Genomic DNA, 18506 nt, shown 5'->3' with positions numbered 1-18506 from the left:
GGAAACAAAGGAGAGGCGAGTGCAACACTCCACAATTTTGCGGGAAAATATGACATGAGGGCTGAGACTAAGGTAGTAGGACTTTTAGGGTTAACACGACTCGGGCTCCAAGGAATATATTAGAAATTATAGTAAATGCTAACATAGTATTGGGATTTGACTTAGTATGCAACTAATGATAAAGCTAATATAATAAAATAAAATAGTAGAGTGCTGAATATGGTCAAGGACATTTGCCACAAGATTGGGATTGATCAACAATGTTGAACTCATGCTCCTGGAAAACACGTGCTGATCGCTTTTTGTTGCACCGAGCACCACACGAGGGAACATACAAACTAATGGACTTCTTGAACGCAAAGGAGGATCAGACGAGTATATTGGCGCATGCAGAGTTTGAAGGGGTGATGGCTTGAAGTAGCACTGTGGCGCTGGGGCGAGTGAGGAGGAGATGAGAGGTGCGGTATGGAGAGTAGTTCAAACCTTCCCTTTTATAGGGACATAGAGGGAGGGGAGAGGCCAGAATGGGAGGCTATGGTGGAGCTCGGGTGGAAATTAATGGTGGCATGAGTGGAAGAGGAGGCGAGGGGCCACTAGATGGGTACTCCTTGAGTGAGGTGGATAGAGGGGAACCACCATGGCCAACTCGTGCTCAAGTTAAGGAATTAAGCGGTGGTTGAAGGTCGAAGAATACTTGAGGTTACGTATGACATGTTGGGTCCACATGGAAGTGAGAGAAAAAAAAAATTGTTTGAAATACAGAAAACACTACTCAAACTTATTCGTATTTGGAAATTCATTTTCCAAACATAAACACCATGCAAAGAAACATACAAATGCAACATCCCACATGAGCTTGTTGATTTAAAATTTTAGAAAATTATTTTACCTATCTAAATTGATAACAAGTTATTTAAAGGTTGATAATTTTAGGCGTGATTGGTTCGTCGGACGCCTTGGGCCTGGCTAAACATCAGAGCCAGGCCAGCGCCAGGCCAGCTAGAGCCAGGTCTGGTACGTGCAGCACGCGCTTGATTGGTTTGCTGGCCGCGTTGAGCCAGGTGCGGCAGGGACGCTATTTGGTTGCATGAATTTTACCGCTGCTGCTAAAACAATCGTTGGGACGTCTGCCGCATGCACGCTCATATCGAGACGGATCAAAATTTCGTTTCTGCGGAGCCAGCTCTGAGGCAACTTTCGCATCCATAGAGGCCTGGTTTGGTTCACTTGCTTAAATTTAAGCACCCGTCACATCGAATGTTTAGATACTAATTAGAAGTATTAAACGTAGACTATTTACAAAACCGATTACATAAGTGGAGGCTAAACGGCGAGACGAATCTATTAAGCCTAATTAGCCCATGATTTGACAATGTGTTGCTACAGTAAACATTTGCTAATGATGGATTAATTAGGCTTAATAGATTCGTCTCGCTGTTTAGCCTCCACTTATGTAATGAGTTTTGTAAATAGTCTACGTTTAATACTCCTAATTAGTATCTAAACATTGATGTGACACTTGCTTAAAAATAAGCAAAGGGAACCAAACGGGCCCAGAGACAGGCCCAGACCGTTGTGCAGGAGATCAAACACCCACAAGCTGCACCCTACGACAGTTACAGCTATCCGATCACGCCCTTTGTATTTTCTACTCACAACCCAATATTGAATTATTGAGGTGTAACAGATTTGCCAAGTTCTTAGATGTTTGAACTTGCCTTAAGCTTACTCTTGGTTTTTCATTTTTCTAACACACTTTATTAACTAACTATTCACATGTCTTGATGACTTCATGTTATCTCTATTACTATTCACATATCTTGATGACTTTATGTTATCTCTATTACTGTCCACCATGACAATTATAGTTTGATTGCCTCAACCATTAAGATAACTAGTATTTTTTTTAGCCACTAAATCCATCAAGAGCTCACAAAACCATTTGATTTCTACAGTGGCAGTGTCCAATAATTTTTTTATCTTGTTAGATGATTTGCTTGCAAGACTTCCATGAACATGGCATTTTCTTTTTCCATTCCTCGAACTAGGTTTTTTTTTTCTCTTTATTCTTCGTGTGAACCTTCGTTAGAACATGGCATGCAGTCAATATATACCCACCCTGTCATTTTATAGAAAGTCCCACAATTTCCCGTATGGCATTAACCAACTTTCTTAGAGTGCAGTTCTTTTTTTTTTCAACCACTTCATTTAGGCCCTATTTGGATCCACCATGTAAATTTAACTGCTATGGATCCAAACAGGACCTGGCCAAAGTTTAGCTGGCTAAAGATTCTTTTAGCTGGTTGAACCTAGCTAAACTTAGCTAAACTGATAAAAGACAAGATTGCCCCTCCACATTCCTCGGGAAAAGTTTCTAAAGTGGGAGGGAGGGGTAAGTTAGACAGATATCTCTTCAACTATCATTTAGCTAGTGGATTTCTAAAGTTTCTAAAGTTTAGCTAGCTAAATTTTAGTTGGGTGGATCTAAACAGGACCTTACTCGGATGATGAGGCGTTCCCCCATGGATCACGCCACGTTCCTCAGCATTCCGAGGCAAGTGTAACATCACTGTATTCAAGAAACACATTCATTCCATATATCACTATATTCAATGGAAGGTGAACCCTACATATTGAATGGCTCCAATCTCGAAGATTTGGAAACCTCATTATTGTCACACCCGTTAAAACAAAACTGAGTGCTACCTATATGTATGCTAGGATCAAGTTTCATACATATAGTGACATCATCAGTGAATAACAGTAACAATATCATGAAAAGGAATATAAATAATGACTTACGAGTCTATCGGAGATATACAACTTAATCCTAGAAACGAAGGCTCCAAACTTCACAGGCAATCGACTATGGGTCGCGTACCCCTAGAACTCAGCATCATCTTTAGAAAACTTCACACACCTTCCTCTTCTGAGCAGCAGTAAGCAAGGGTGAGTACACTTATGGTCGGTACTCAGTAAGGTCACAAGAAATAACCAGAATAATGATTTAAGTCCATCTTCAAGTTTATTAATCATGTGAGGGTCCAAGTCGCTCTTGACCGTGAGCACGACTGATATATCAGTTTTACACTCTACAGAGGTTGTACACTTTCACCACAAGTCGTGTAAAAGTTTAGAAGAACTTTGGACCCAACCATGCTGTGCAAAAGTAGGCACTTATCACACTACCGAGGTGCGACTGCATAAGGACGCTACGAGGCTTGTAGAAAGATTTCCTAATAAGTGGTAACCCGCTAAGGTTTCGGTGTCTGGAGTGCATAAATCTCCCTAATGGGCATAGTATCTTAGCAAAGCCCACTTCCTAAGAGGACTGGGCTATACAACAACTCAGCCCCCCCTCTTGCCCTTTCGGTAAGATTACCCCAAACTGGAGTCTCTAATTAATTAGCCAAGATCAGAGCCATGTAGTTCTCGTAGTTGCACTATTTTCTTGGGTGGTCGCTCCATGTTCCAATTAATACATGGTATTCTTGTAAAATAAGCATAGATAGAAGGACGGCTAGGGACACTTGCCTTTCTCCAAAGAAAAGTTACTCTTACTGCTCTCCAGCTCTTACTCTATTTAAACTCTTAATCTTCAAAGCTTTTGAACAGCAATACTTCTACTCAAAGCAATCATCGGGCACAAGCATACAAAGCAAACAAACAAGTACAACTAAGAACAATACACCAATCAAAGAAAAGTTTTAAAAGAACGTACTAAAGGATAGGGCTCAATTCTAAGATCACGAAGGCGCATGAAACACTAAGAATGATGGTATCATTGAAAACATACATCTATCGAGAAAACTTTGGTTGTAAAGAAAATACAACAGCTATACGCTGCATTCATTTTTATTGAGAAAACACATGTAAAAGATACTTTTAAAAAATACTCTAAGTTCAAATTATATTTGTATATGAAAACACGATATAAAACCTAGTCAACTTTTATTTATATAAATAAATATTCATGAATAAATTATGCCATTTAAATATTTAACTTTTGGAAAAATAAACTATGTGCAACAGCATCTAATTGGTATCTTTATATGTCGCATAAAACTAGACAAGTTAAAGTTAGAAAATCATTCGCATTGATATTAATCATATTAACACTTGCTTAAAGAAAATTGATGTATAAACCTAATTAGCTTTTAATTAGAAAAGCATTTGCGAGTAAGCATTAATCAAATTAACATTTATTATGAAAAGTAGTGTATAACACTAAATAGCTTTTAGTTAAACAAGACATGTTTAACAAGCATCAATCAAATTAACCTTTAATTATGAAAGCGAGGTGCAACTCTAATTAGATTTTATTTAGAAAACTCAGTTAAAAAGGATTAGTCAAATTAATATTAACTATGAAAACCGATATGTATACCCTAATTAAGTTTTATTAAGAAAAGGCATTCAACTAAGCATTAATCAAATTAGTTTTAGAATAAATTCTTAAAACACACATTAAGGTAAACATCATGACTAGCGTGTAATTTATGTTGAGATGAAACTAACGCAGCAAGAACGAGCTTAAACGGATACAAAACACGAGATCTATTGCCATCTAAAGATTCTAAGGGTCTATTCATGATTAATCGTAGACTAAAAAGGCTAGCAGACAAAATTGACAAGACACATGAAACAAGGCTTGTGAATAGCTCCAAGTTCGGGGTTAGATCTACAAAAGGGCTTGATTTGGACTAGGTTGCAGGCATCTAATCTATTCAGGGATTGATTTGTAATCTTTTCAAGAAACAAAGTTCTTTTGAAAAGTTACACGTTTCTTCAGGGGTGTGGATGTAAAAGCTTCAGGGAGCTTTTGGCCATGGCGGCCGTTGGTTCTGGGCGTTCAAATCACCGGCGGTCCGGGGATCTGGGGTTCCGGTGGGTGGCGCATCGGAAGAAGGAGGTCGAGAGGGTCACGGAGGTGTGCTCATCGGCGGCGGGAAGAGATGGAAGGAAGAGACGGAGGTAGGCGAAATTGAAGGCGGATGGCGATGATGGCGGCCGGCTCGACTCCACGCGGTGGCGAAGCTCCGGTGATGAAGGGGCGTCGAGGACTAGCATCAGGGCTTCGGCTTGGCGCAGCGATCCTCCTGGTTGTCATGAATTGCTCCAAGGTCCGATGGACGCGGTGGAATCGACCAAGGACCGGCGGCGGCACTGTGCAGGGGTGAGGGTGTAGGGCTCGGGCGGCAGCTTTTATAGGGCGCGGACAGGCGCCCTAGCGTGGTGCGCACGCCGAGAGAGCGGCGGCAGCCATGGCCGACCAAGGCAGGATAGCGCCCGATGGGCTTTGGTGGGCTGGAGCGGGTTGGGCCCAAGGCTCGGCCCAGTAGGATAGGATAGGTTTATTTTCTTTTTAGAAATGATTTCTCGTGAAAGAAAAATCCAAAAAAATTCTAGATAATTCATTTAAACCACAAAAAATACTCTAAAAATCTCAAAAAATCTAGGGAAAAAATCCTAGAGATAGATTGGGATAAGAGGAATCCAAATAAAATACTTGGAACCCATGAAAAAGGAACTAGAGCCTTCTAATAAATAGCTTTAGCTCTAGAAAAATGAGAGCAACTCCTAGAAAAAGTTGGAAAATTCTCAGAAGGGATTGGACATCGTCTAAACGTATATTAAAACCTTTGGCACTCAAGTAACACCAAGATGCATTGGCATGAATACAACACACACAAAACAACCTCTTTAATTTGAGAAAAACAACCAATTATTTTCCTATACTAAATTTCCTGTCAAGAAAATAAATGTTGGAAAATTTTTAAAATTATAAGAAAATTATTATTTAATTATTCTTTCTATTACATCCTGAAATCAAAAAATTTTAGGGTGACAATTATATCTTTATTTTAACTTTTGGAATGACAGGAACATCCATCGCAGCTTCAATTGGAACTCAAGGTTGACAGGTTTTATACATTGTTTGGGCCTGATCCGAGATCCTAACTACTCATTTGCACGTTGATCCAATCTGAAGCGATGGTCAAAGCCAACTACTAGGCAGGCAGGGCAAGGGCTACTATCCGTCGCTGTCTTTCGATAAATGCAATCCACATATTTCATTAAAAAAGTGCAGGAGTATAAAATACAAATAAACGTGCCCCCAACCCAATACCGCGAGTGATTAGTTTTGGTGAACATATGAACCACAAGCTGTTGACAAAACACATCTCCGGCGGGATCAATATCGGCTGAACGCATTCAGACCGTGTATTTACATTATATTTGTATCCGCTGAACATATCAGCATTTGATTTGTAACCCATTTAAGAGCTCTTCTACGGCACAATTTTTTTTCGAATCACACATACAGACGCAAACGCTCACATCCACATACGCACACTCGCCCCTACGAACACACGCACGCAACCCTACCCCCATGAGCACCTCCGAAAGACTGAGTTGGCAAATCTTCAAGATTAACGAAGTCACCACTGGCGTCTAGCTATCAACGGGCAATTCGCTTACCACTGAAAGAATAGTACCAATCCAAGAAAATGCGAGCACCAGTGCCGAGTCAAGGACTCGAACCCTGATAGGCAGGTTCCACCACAAGGAACTTACCAGCTGAGCTACGCTCAGTTCGCCTTTTACGGTACACAATACTACTACTTAGTGGTATACAGTATATATAAGATCTAATTGTTCATTATTATGGATAATTTTGTAATTATTACATTGTAAAATGATATTTCAAATGGAATGGTCTTTTAAACTTTATGCTAGTGTTAAAAAAATAAAATTATAGTGATGCCATTTATATTCTTTCACCGTGATACCCTTATATTACCTATACTACTCATGTATATATACTACCTATACTACAAGTGAAGGTTTCAATACTATACAATTAATCTTGACCGTCGGATGTTTTTATATTAATCCTTTTCAAACACTATTATAGTCTTCATTTCTCTTCGGGGCTTCATTAGTTGGCCCGCGTTAACTTAAGTCCCTGTGTGGTTTCGTCACATGTAGCTAGGTAGTACCACTGCCAGTCCGTACCAAGGTACACGATAGACGGCCGGCTAGCAATCAAGAGTAAGCAGCATGTTAAAGACCAACTAGCAAAGCTACAAACAAGTGTGAGCACCCTACACACAAGTAAAAACAAAATATTAGTTGGAAAGAACTCGTAGCTTAAGCTTGACCACAACGTTCCTGGCGATTAAAGCCATTTGTATATTCAGCGCAAGATCCACGAGGAACTTTGACAAGTACTCCTACTATTGCACTGTCCTCCGGATGGGAACACCACGCGCCGGCCTGCCATCTCGCCTGCTCCGCGCCCCAGCGACCAGCGTCCCTCCCTCGAAAACCTGGCTGTGGCACATCTTGTCGGCATCGCCCTCTCGCAGCTGGTGCCAGTGTTGTGCCGCGGCACTGTTGGAGCAGCAGGGCTAGCTAGCCGGCTAGGCAAGCGAATACGCGGCAGGGCAGTGGCCGCACCTGCATGGCATTGCCGGCGCCACCACCCGTCACCTCTATCTACGGCCGTTCGACGCCGCGTCGTCGTTGAAGAAAAGCGTGTAGCGCTCGACGTATGCTGCTTGGCACGGACCCCAGCAGGAACCTCGGTGTCCCACGGATGGTACGCGAGTACGACGCATCAGGCCGCAGCATTAAATTCCGACACCATCCTATGCAATCATATTGTCTCATGCAAGGATGCATTTTTTTTCTCTGGATCGAGGAGGGTAGAAAATGTTAGATGCACCGACGACGGAGTCGTCTCATCAGTTTAGAACGCGAGGATATGGGGAAAAAAGGGAGGGAACTGCCGTCTACATGCCCGGACAAACCCTGATGGCAGAGATCCTACGTAGAGAACGAGAACGTGGGTCGCCGCCATGCCACCGAACGTGCACGACGACCGTAAGAACACAACACGACGGGCCTTCTTTCAGCTGCAGAAAGACGCACGGCTCGCTCTGAATCATGATGAGTCACTCGGCAGGCGGCCAGCTCCAAGTCCAGCGCCACGTCATGCCATACGCCAGATCCCCACGGAAAGAAATCTGGTTCTGAGAGTGACGGCTGACAAGTCCGAGTTTTGCAGAGCATCTCCGCCGGGTGCCGCACGATGACGAGGCAGCTACGGCCATCCGCTCCAATTCTCCATGCATAATACTGCCCGCAAGGCAACAGCGGGTGAAAGCATAGGTGAGAACGAACCGAGAGACCTGAGCAGCCAGTGGCTCTCGATCGGCCCTCGGCCCCTCGATCTCCTCCCCGTCCGGCCAAGAATATATAGTCGACGCCCCCGATCGGCCTCTCTCTGCATGTGAGCGGCGACAATGGCCGGTAAAGTAGATCCGGCCATGGCCGTTCTTGGTAAGAACTAGGAGGCGAGAACCTTTTTGTTTCGATTGTTCGAGTACACCCTTCCTGCTTCTTGTCGCCTTCTTGTGCCGTTTTGTTTATTGTTGGTTGGGGTCAATGGTCTGACGAGCTGATCGTCTGCTTGCGTGCTATGCTTGCGCGCATGGTGGTGGCAGCAGGCTCGTGGGCTTGCGGGCGGCTCACCGTCGCGTCGCCGTGCGTGCAGAGGACCCTCATAGACTGCGTCAATGCGGCGCTCCTCGTCGCGTACGCCTCCGCGCTGGTCGCCGCCTGCGTCCGGCGGCGGTGGGCCAGCGCCGCCAGCCGGAGGAGCGGCGGTGCTCGCTGGTGGCGGTGGTGGCTGGCCGTCGTCTCTGCGTGCTGCGTCTTGGCTGCCGTGGGCTACAGTGCCACCGGCTTCCGGGAAGCCTCGGACGACGTCGCGGCGGCGGCTCCTTACCTCGTCAGGAGCTTGGTCTGGGTCGCGCTGGCGGCGTCGCTGCACGTCCAGCCCGACAGGCCGTCGAGGGCTGTGGCCGTGCTCTGGTGGGTGCTCTTCTCGCTGCTCGTCACTGCATACAATGCGGAGATGCTCATCAGCGGCGGCGCGCTCGACGCCATGGAGGTGATCGCGTGGCCTGTGAACCTTCTCTTGCTGCTCTGCGCGCTCGGCTCGGTGCTGCGCCGGAGCCACGGGCAGTGCCGTGACGCCTCCGATGATGGCAACGGCAGCTTGTCGGAGCCGCTCATAGGCAAGGATGGCAAGGCCGTGCCCACCTCGGAGCTGTACCGTGCCGGCCTGTTCCGCCAGCTTGCCTTCTCGTGGCTGAACCCTCTGCTCCGCCTCGGCCGCTCCAAGGCGCTGGACCTCGACGACATCCCGCTCATCGCCGGCGATGACACAGCAGAGCACGCCTCGCAGAAGTTCGCCGAGGCCTGGAGCCGCCACGTCAACGACAAGGCCAGGAGCCGCCGGAGCGTGGGCAGCAACAGCCTCGCCCTCGTCTTGGGCAAGTGCTTCCTCGGCGAGATCCTGCTCACCGGCTTCTATGCCTTCTTGAGGATGCTGTCGATAGCAGTTGCCCCCCTGCTGCTCTTCGCGTTCGTGTGGTACAGCAACCAGGAGGAGAGAGACCTCGGGATCGGCCTGGTTCTCGTCTGCTGCCTGCTGCTCATAAAGCTCGTCGAGTCACTGTCGCAGCGGCACTGGTTCTTCGACTCCAGGAGGACTGGAATGCGCATCCGGTCCGCGTTGATGGCGGCCATCTTCCAGAAGCAGCTCAGGCTGTCCAGTCAGGGGAGGAAGAACCACTCCACCGGCGAGATCGTCAACTACATTGCGGTGGACGCGTACCGGCTCGGCGACGCCATCAGCTGGCTGCACATGGGGTGGAGCTTTCCACTTCAGCTGGTCTTTGCAGTGGCCACGCTCTTCTGGGCGCTGAAGCTTGGGGCTCTTCCGGGTCTGGTCCCCCTAGTCATCTTTGGCTTTCTCAACGTGCCGTTTGCGAAGATCTTGCAAGGGTACCAGGCCAAGTTCATGGTCGCACAGGACGAGAGGCTCAGATCGACGTCCGAAATACTGAACAGCATGAAGATCATCAAGCTGCAGTCATGGGAGGAGAGGTTCCGGAACATGATCGAGTCATTCAGGGACGGTGAGTTCAAATGGCTGAGGGAAACCCAGATGAAGAAGGCCTATGGTGCGGTCATGTACTGGATGTCCCCGACAGTCGTCTCTGCGGTGATGTACACCGCAACAGCAATTATGGGGAGCGCACCCCTAAACGCCAGCACCCTCTTCACGGTCTTGGCCACCCTGAGGGTAATGTCTGAGCCAGTGAGGTTTCTTCCTGAGATCCTCACAATGATGATCCAGTACAAGGTGTCGTTAGACCGTATCGAGAGGTTTCTTCTCGAAGAAGATATCAGAGAGGAGGATGTGAGGAGGGTACCTTCAGTTAACTCTGCTATCAGAGTTCTAGTCCAAGACGGGAATTTCAGCTGGACGGCAAACAGAGCCGATCTGTCACTGAGGAATATTAACCTTAGCGTTAGCAGAGGAGAGAAGGTGGCTGTCTGCGGCCCAGTTGGCTCAGGAAAATCTTCACTGCTGTATGCATTACTTGGGGAGATACCTAGAATATCAGGACTAGTAAGTGACAGAGAAATGAAACTCTTCAATGCAGGAAAAAAATATTTCAATCATGTTATAGCTAAGAATATGACTAAACTGTATTTTGCAGGTTGAGGTATTCGGCTCAGTGGCATATGTTTCACAGAACTCCTGGATACAGAGCGGGACTGTTCGCGATAATATACTCTTTGGGAAGCCTTTCAACAAGGAACTGTATGAGAAGGCAATCAAATCTTGTGCCCTGGACAAGGATATCGAAAATTTCGACCACGGAGACCTCACAGAGATTGGTCAGAGAGGACTGAACATGAGTGGAGGTCAGAAGCAAAGGATTCAGCTGGCAAGAGCCGTCTACAATGATGCAGATGTTTATCTGCTGGATGACCCTTTCAGTGCAGTTGATGCGCACACCGCTGCAGTTCTTTTCTATGTAAGTTGCAGATATCCACCTAGATATGCATCCATGAAATGAGATGCTTTCTACTTCACACAGTTCTAAGGCAATGTTCATGCAGGACTGTGTGATGACAGCACTTGCTGAGAAGACTGTTGTTCTTGTGACCCACCAAGTTGAATTTCTTACTGAAACTAGTAGAATTCTGGTAAGTTGATATTCTGAAAATAATTGTTCATGACTCTTTATATCAAAGAATCTTGTGTCAAACTGTCATTATTTGACAGGTAATGGAAGGCGGTCAAGTTAGTCAACAAGGGAAATATTCAGAACTACTGGAATCCGGGACGGCATTTGAGAAGCTGGTTTCTGCTCACCAGTCTTCAATCACACAATTGGATACTAGTGCCAGCCAACAGAACCAAGTTCAAGGGCAACTGGTGCCTGATGAAAACATAGTGCCAAGTGCACTGCAGACTACAAGGCAGGCTAGTGACATCGAAGTTGCTGCAAAAGGTACTTCAGCAGCAATCCAGCTTACAGAAGAGGAGGAGAAGGGGATCGGGGATCTGGGATGGAAGCCATACAAAGACTACATAAATATATCCAAGGGCGCTTTCCAATTCTCTGGCATGTTTACTTCTCAGGTGCTCTTCACATGCTTTCAGATCGCATCCACATATTGGTTGGCAGTGGCTGTTCAGATGGATAACATCAGTGCTGCACTCCTAGTTGGGGCCTATTCTGGCCTTTCTATCTTCAGCTGCTTCTTTGCATACTTTAGAAGTCTTTTCGCAGCTATTCTGGGGCTCAAGGCCTCCAAAGCATTCTTCAGCGGGCTAATGGATTCTGTATTTAAGGCTCCCATGTCATTTTTTGACTCGACACCAGTGGGAAGAATTTTAACAAGGGTAGGGATTTTATTTTATTTAACCATGTTTTGTACAAACAAGATCATAAATGCTGCGCTAAGTTTTCAGAAAAGAGAACTTCAAATACAAGTGCTGTTCTGTGCAGGCATCTTCAGATTTAAGCATTCTGGATTTCGACATACCTTACTCCATGGCCTTTGTTGTTACTGGCGGGATCGAGGTTGTCACAACGGTACTGGTCATGGGTACTGTAACTTGGCAAGTCTTGGTTGTAGCGATCCCAGTTACAATCGCAATGGTATATGTTCAGGTCAGTGAACAATGCTGCAAGAAATCACTCTAGTTAGTTAAAATAAATATATGCTGAGTGTTTTTGAGCTAACACGTGGTTTTGAAATATGAAGAGGTACTACATATCCTCAGCTAGAGAGCTAGTAAGAATCAATGGAACGACAAAGGCACCTGTCATGAACTATGCATCGGAGTCAATTCTTGGTGTGGTGACCATCAGGGCATTTGCAGCTACAGAGAGGTTTATCCACAGCAACATGCAGCTCATTGACACTGATGCGACACTGTTCTTTCATACTGTTGCTGCGCAAGAGTGGGTGCTAATAAGAGTGGAGGCACTGCAGTCCTTGACAATAATTACAGCAGCATTGTTCCTTGTTTTGGTTCCTCCAGGAGTAATTTCACCAGGTAGCTACATAACCATTACAATTAAATCTTCCTTCTAAAAGGATCTTTAGGTTGATAAAATATACTCAATATGAACTTCTTTCAGGTTTTGCGGGACTTTGCCTCTCCTATGCTTTGACGCTGACTGCAGCACAGGTTTTCTTGACAAGGTACTATTCGTACTTGGAAAACTACATCATCTCAGTTGAGCGAATCAAGCAGTATATGCAACTCCCAGCAGAGCCACCTGCTATTATCCCAGAAAATAGACCCCCCGCTTCATGGCCACAGGAGGGAAGGATAGACCTGCAAGATTTGAAGGTGAATAATAGGATCTTTCTTTTCCACAATCGTTGAAGCTTTCTAAGAAATTGACTCGCTGACTAATACTTCATGAGCAGATAAGATACCGTCCAAATGCACCGCTTGTTCTCAAAGGAATCACTTGTACCTTTGCTGCGGGGAACAAGATTGGGGTTGTAGGGAGGACAGGAAGTGGGAAATCAACACTTATCAGCTCGTTATTCCGGCTTGTTGATCCAGCAGGTGGAAGGATACTCATTGACAAGTTGGATATCTGCTCCATAGGCCTAAAGGATCTGAGAACTAAATTGAGTATTATCCCTCAAGAACCAACACTTTTCAGGGGAACTGTGCGCAACAATTTGGATCCCCTTGGCCTGCATTCCGACCAAGAGATATGGGAGGTAAGTAAAAATTGTCATGCCTGAAAGATTATATTGAGTTTACGAATGACAATACAAATTCCTGCTTAATACAGTTCCTAATAAAATTATGAAATTCCTGCACGATACAGTTCCTAATAAAACTATGTTAAATTAACCTTTTGTTGCCATACGCAGATACACATTAGAATCATATCATTTTTCACAGTTTTGATCATGCTAACCATAACTATGTTGCTACATGCCTGTATGAACAATAACAGCTTCATGTGTATGGACTACTTATGATGAACATTTCAGGCCTTGGAGAAGTGTCAACTGAAGACAGCAATTAGCAGCACCCCTGCTCTTCTTGATACAGCAGGTATGTGAATTTAGAAGTTACCCTCAGAAAGAAATATGTAACTGATTCAAGAAACACTGAACTCATTCCATTTGTTCTTTGCGGGCTATAATTATGGCAGTGAGTGATGATGGCGATAACTGGAGCGCTGGACAGCGTCAACTCTTCTGCCTTGGAAGAGTTCTCCTCCGCAGGAACAAAATTCTAGTCCTAGATGAGGCGACAGCATCCATCGACTCTGCAACAGATGCGATCCTGCAGAAAGTAATCAGGCAGCAATTCTCAAGTTGCACGGTGATAACCATAGCTCACAGGGTTCCAACTGTGACAGACAGTGACAGGGTCCTGGTACTGTCCTACGGTATGTTATAGAAGACATTTCAATCATGTAGCATCTGCAGAAAGATTCTATTCATTCTTCATACAACCAGCAGATAGTAAACTATCAATGTCCCATATGATATAATTATAAGTACACTGCAAAGCTTATTCTATATGGACGACACACGATGATTTTCCAATTTTGCAGGGAAGCTTCTGGAATATGAAACACCAGCCAAACTGTTGGAAGACAAGCAATCAGCCTTTGCTAAACTTGTGGCTGAGTATTGGGCTAATACCAAGCGGAATTCAACATGAACCTACCAGTGTGTTAGGACATGATAAAAGATATCATCGATCCAATCAAGATACTGAAAGATTGGTTCCAGGGTTCTCAAATCGAATCTGTAACAAGACAAATAGAAGATATCATCATTCCAATCAAGATACTGTCAGGACATATCCTCTTCATTATTTTATTGGTGGAGTTACTGGAAATAAAAAAATCAACAGCAATTCAGTTTTTGGCAGTGGGAGCAATTTTCGGAGTTAGGGTTAATGGAGGAGCAAACTCCAGCTGGTTGATTGAACTACTCTCAGTAAACAATTAAATATAGCTATAGCCTATGGTATTCATTGCAAAATGAAATGAAGGATCTACTTCTAGCATGATGAGTGGCATTCTTCAGGTATGTCGTTTTGAATAAGAAGAAAAGGGAAGTACAAAGTTGTGAACCGGCAGAATCTGTGTCGAAAATATGAAACGAAAATTGTTGTCATGTCTCTTGTGTACTCAGTATTTTCTTTTGAAAGTTTGTGTACTCAGTATTGAATTATTGATAAACTTAAAATGATGGCTGTAGAGTATAGAGTGGGAAACTGTTTCTCAAATGAGTAAGGGCACTGCTGAGAAAAATTAAACCTCCACTTTATGAATAAAAGTGATACTGGTTCCAAATAAATTGAAATTACACAAAATCATGCTCCAAGATTAAGGAAACTAAGAATTTAAAATGATACTAGTGGGCACAAGTAATTGTGTCAGACAAAATATTTACTCACACCATGGTTGCCCCATTCTTAATTTACGGGGTATACCTAACTTAAAGGCTGTGCAGGTTTGTTATTTGTATTCAGGTAACATTTTGAACACCGTAAGCTACCAAATCAATAGATTGTGGAAATATTTACTTGTTGGTCTAATCAGTGTTTTTTGAATGTGGCTAGCTAGACTTCCTTGGAATGCTTAATAGTTAACTCCACACAAGTGACAGATATTGAAACTGACTTTGTGCAATGCATGCATAGACAGAATCACAGAAATAATCTTAAGCAGGACTTCAACTCACACAAAGAAATGTACCTTAAAACATTCAATTATTGCCATGATTTTCCATTTGCAAGCTTTAAAAACAGAATATGCTAGCTTTGATGATGATTCATTTGGTGGCTAGAAGTGGTAATTTTGGACAGTAGTTTCTCTTGAAGAATATTGCAGACTGCAGAAATACCCTGCTTCTCATTGCCTACATTTGTCTTTCCACTCTCTGTGGAAACGGCATAGAAACTACATGTAAATTCAGCAGCTGGGGCTAGATGTATATTTCTAGTTTCTGTAATCAATATGCTCATAAATATTAAAAAATAAATAACAGATCTCAAATTTAATTTAATAGGGAAATAAAAATCTCAGAATAAAGCAACATTGCATCCAGTGGAAACTGTACTCACGAAGTATATCTCAAAAAACATATTTTTTTCTCGAATACTTAGGAGAGATGTGTATCTTTGTATTAATAGAGAGAAATACAACAACCCACTGTCTCGCTTAGAAGAGAAAAGGGGTTGCTTGGGTGCTGAAAAAAAAACATAATTCACATTGCCAATTTGTTCCCCAATTTAACAAAAACCTATAAAAGCACACGGGTTACAGAGACAAGCAGGCCATAAATTTGATGTTGCAATTATTATGTCAGGAAACAGGCCATATAAGAGCACACAGATTTTCCCAATAAACTACAGTTCATAACTCCACGGTTTGCAAAAAGTTGATGTTGCAATTATTATGTCAGGCAACAAGCCAAATAATCGTCAGCATCAGGACAACAATGGCAGAGCTGAAAAGGGCAATGGGACCGACCAATGGAGCCCTGTGTCCTCTTGCAATTAATTGGAAAAGAAATCATAATTGCCTATGTTAGATGTGCAGATGACTAATTAAAAGATGCCCACCAGCTGCCAGTACAATTGTCTGTTAGCCAAATGGGCATGTGATTGCTGGTCGGCCTGCATTCTCTGGCACAATCTCTCCAAAGAGAACCATTACTAAGATTGAAAGTAAACAACATATTTCCATGCTGCAATCATGATGTAGTTTTTAGAAATGAACTTGTATAGTGTTATGATTTCAGGCACTTGTATATATCTTCTAATAAACTCTGGAGTGTGTGTGACATTTGTTTCAGGAAATGAATAATAGAGGAGATGAAGCCTAATTGTTAGGTAGTAGAAATCATGGCTCCAAAACAAATAATTTATATAGTTATAGACCCCTGACCCGCAGGAATTCCAGTAATCTATCTGAAAGAAACTGCTCCCCTGCTGTTCTGCCTCATCAATCAAGTGTCGGCAAAATTAAAGTGATCGGGGACAAGTGACAAGGTCAGCCTTCGAATCAAGGACAGTACTATGTCAACTGTCACATAGTTTCTCCCCATCAACCGACCAAGTGACACGTCCATGATTTATCCAGTTCAGTGGCTGGCGCGGGCAAAATTTGAGCTCACAAACCTTGGTCGCTATGCCCAGCAACCACCTCAGTTCATTCAAGCAAAACATGTCAGAATCGCTGAACCCTAGTTCCCGCTATTCCCCCAACGGGTCCAGCAAACCGCCAGCGCAACCCGCTTGGCGACTTGCCATTCCAAAAATCACCGGTGATTGCCGCAACGGCGAATCAGCAGCAGCATCGCAACTCGCGACGCCTAAAACACGAAATGGAACCAATCCGCAGCTGATAGGGAACTGCATACCCGAGGCATCGCGGGCGCAAATTTTTCCCAGGGAAAAAAAATGGTGAAGGAAATTCGAGACGTGGGGATTAATTACCGATTAGCTTCGAGACCCCGAATATCAACTGGGGCTGGATGTCCGGAGATGGGATGGGCGGCGCGGAGCAGTCGCGCTCGCGGCCACGACGAGCAGAGGGCGGGAAGCGGGAGGCGAATCCGCCCTTTCCAACCCCGCGTTTCCGGACACGGCGGCACTCCGGGGAAGAGGAAGAGAAGGGGATATAGGGGCCTAGGCTTTGGTTCATGGGAAAATTCATTGGGCCGTCAGGCCCATCTTATACTTCTCCCCTTCTTTAGATCCAAGTATATCCAACTCAATTGTTAATTACAGCTTTTTTATTTCAACACCCGAACCCAATACATCCAATTTACATAGAAAAATATTGAAAGCATAGCCATTTACTACTCAAGCAAGGTTTCATTGCATGATTTCTAAAATTGCTATGTCATCATTGAGTTGATGAAATGAAAACTAAATCTTCGTATGAAACTTGCACCGAGAATGGATGAACAGGCATTACGATTTTCCTAGCAATGATTTTACATCTTCTGTTCAGTGAAAAGAACACCTGTTAGACATACACAAAGTACCAAACCGCGGGAAAATTTGGATTGCGTAGCAGCTGTGAACATGGTGCAAACCAAGAATGGATACCTTAGCGAAATAGGGACGTTTCCGGTGTAGATGTCACCACTCACCAGCCTCTTGTCGTCTACGGCGCCAGAGCAGGGCCCCTCCCACTCTCCCAGTGAAGGCCGTGCAGCGTCAGCTGATAGTCGGCAGCGGTCGGCGCCAAACCCGGCGGCGGCGCGCCGGGAAGAGGAACACCAGGTGGTGACGCGGATCGGAGCTGGCCCCGCTTGTCCTAGACCCCGCGGGCCGACACCGCGACGCTAATGAGCACGATCGCGAGACGACGCGCAGACCCACGCGCGCCCGCCCTCGCGCGGCGCGGTGACATCTTTATCCGATAAAGTTTATCGTCTCCAACCAGGCAGCCAGCGGCGACGAACAGATCAGCGCGGCACCCCTTGTCAGTTGTCACTCCCCTATTGGACCCCCCTGGCCGGGCAGCCGCCGCGCGGCGGGCGCCTGCGTCCAGATCCCGGAGGCGTCCAAGGAGCTAGCAGAGCATACACCCTATCCGCGTGTGCGTGTGAGCGGCGTATGGATGCACACCAGCCGGATGGAAGATGGGAAATTTAGGATCGTTTCGATTTGAGTCTGATTTTGATCCGAGAATTTCGTTTATTCACTTGGACCTTCTTTTATGGGTTGTACGCCTAAACAAAACACTAATGACTCACTAATTGCTCATTAAGATTGTTCTAATTAATTTGGATAATCACTTTTAGCATTTTTGTGGTGTAGCCGTCTTATCAAGTGTTTGTAGCTTCCTATACTTCAGCACCTTCAAATGGCTGAGTGAATGTATTTAGAGCATGTTCGGTTGCTACCCACAAGGCAACTCATCAACCAAGCGCCCAGGCAGCACCATTTAACCTCAGGCCATCAAATTCAATACCTTCCCAAGCAAACAAACCCTTATTGCTCTAACATCTCAAACTATGTCCTCATTTTATCGTATTCACCATATCATTCAGCGTGAATAACTTTGTTACTCACCATATAATTCAACGTGAATAACTTTGTATGCATTAGAACA

General features: G+C 44.6%; 1 protein-coding gene and 1 long non-coding RNA gene across 4 annotated transcripts; one reads left to right on the top strand and one right to left on the bottom strand.

Annotated features, from left to right (window-relative positions):
* The first annotated feature begins 8023 nt into the window (after positions 1–8023).
* Positions 8024–14656, top strand: LOC101784582 (ABC transporter C family member 8). Of its 2 annotated transcripts, none has more exons than XM_004966027.4 (12): positions 8024–8349; positions 8517–10492; positions 10584–10904; positions 10990–11076; positions 11156–11779; positions 11886–12050; positions 12145–12439; positions 12525–12739; positions 12820–13125; positions 13405–13468; positions 13569–13808; positions 13977–14656. In XM_004966027.4, the coding sequence occupies exons 1-12, from the start codon at positions 8313–8315 to the stop codon at positions 14084–14086; spliced, it is 4440 nt and encodes a 1479-aa protein (XP_004966084.1). In that variant the 5' UTR covers positions 8024–8312; the 3' UTR covers positions 14087–14656. The 2 variants fall into 2 exon arrangements, with proteins under 2 accessions (XP_004966084.1, XP_004966083.1); XM_004966026.4 differs by having other exon boundaries at positions 8514–10492.
* LOC111256994 lies at positions 13844–17207 on the bottom strand. Of its 2 annotated transcripts, XR_002677346.1 has the most exons (3): positions 16877–17204; positions 14093–14173; positions 13844–14008 (listed from the first exon to the last, which is right to left on the bottom strand). It is a non-coding gene; the product is annotated as an uncharacterized LOC111256994 (long non-coding RNA). The 2 variants fall into 2 exon arrangements; XR_002677345.1 differs by having other exon boundaries at positions 13844–14173; positions 16877–17207.
* Between the last annotated feature and the right edge of the window lie 1299 nt (positions 17208–18506).

Source organism: Setaria italica, chromosome IV (genome assembly GCF_000263155.2).
Source record: "Setaria italica strain Yugu1 chromosome IV, Setaria_italica_v2.0, whole genome shotgun sequence".
NCBI classification, from domain to species: Eukaryota; Viridiplantae; Streptophyta; class Magnoliopsida; order Poales; family Poaceae; genus Setaria; species Setaria italica.
This window is presented reverse-complemented; position numbering and strand designations above follow the sequence as displayed.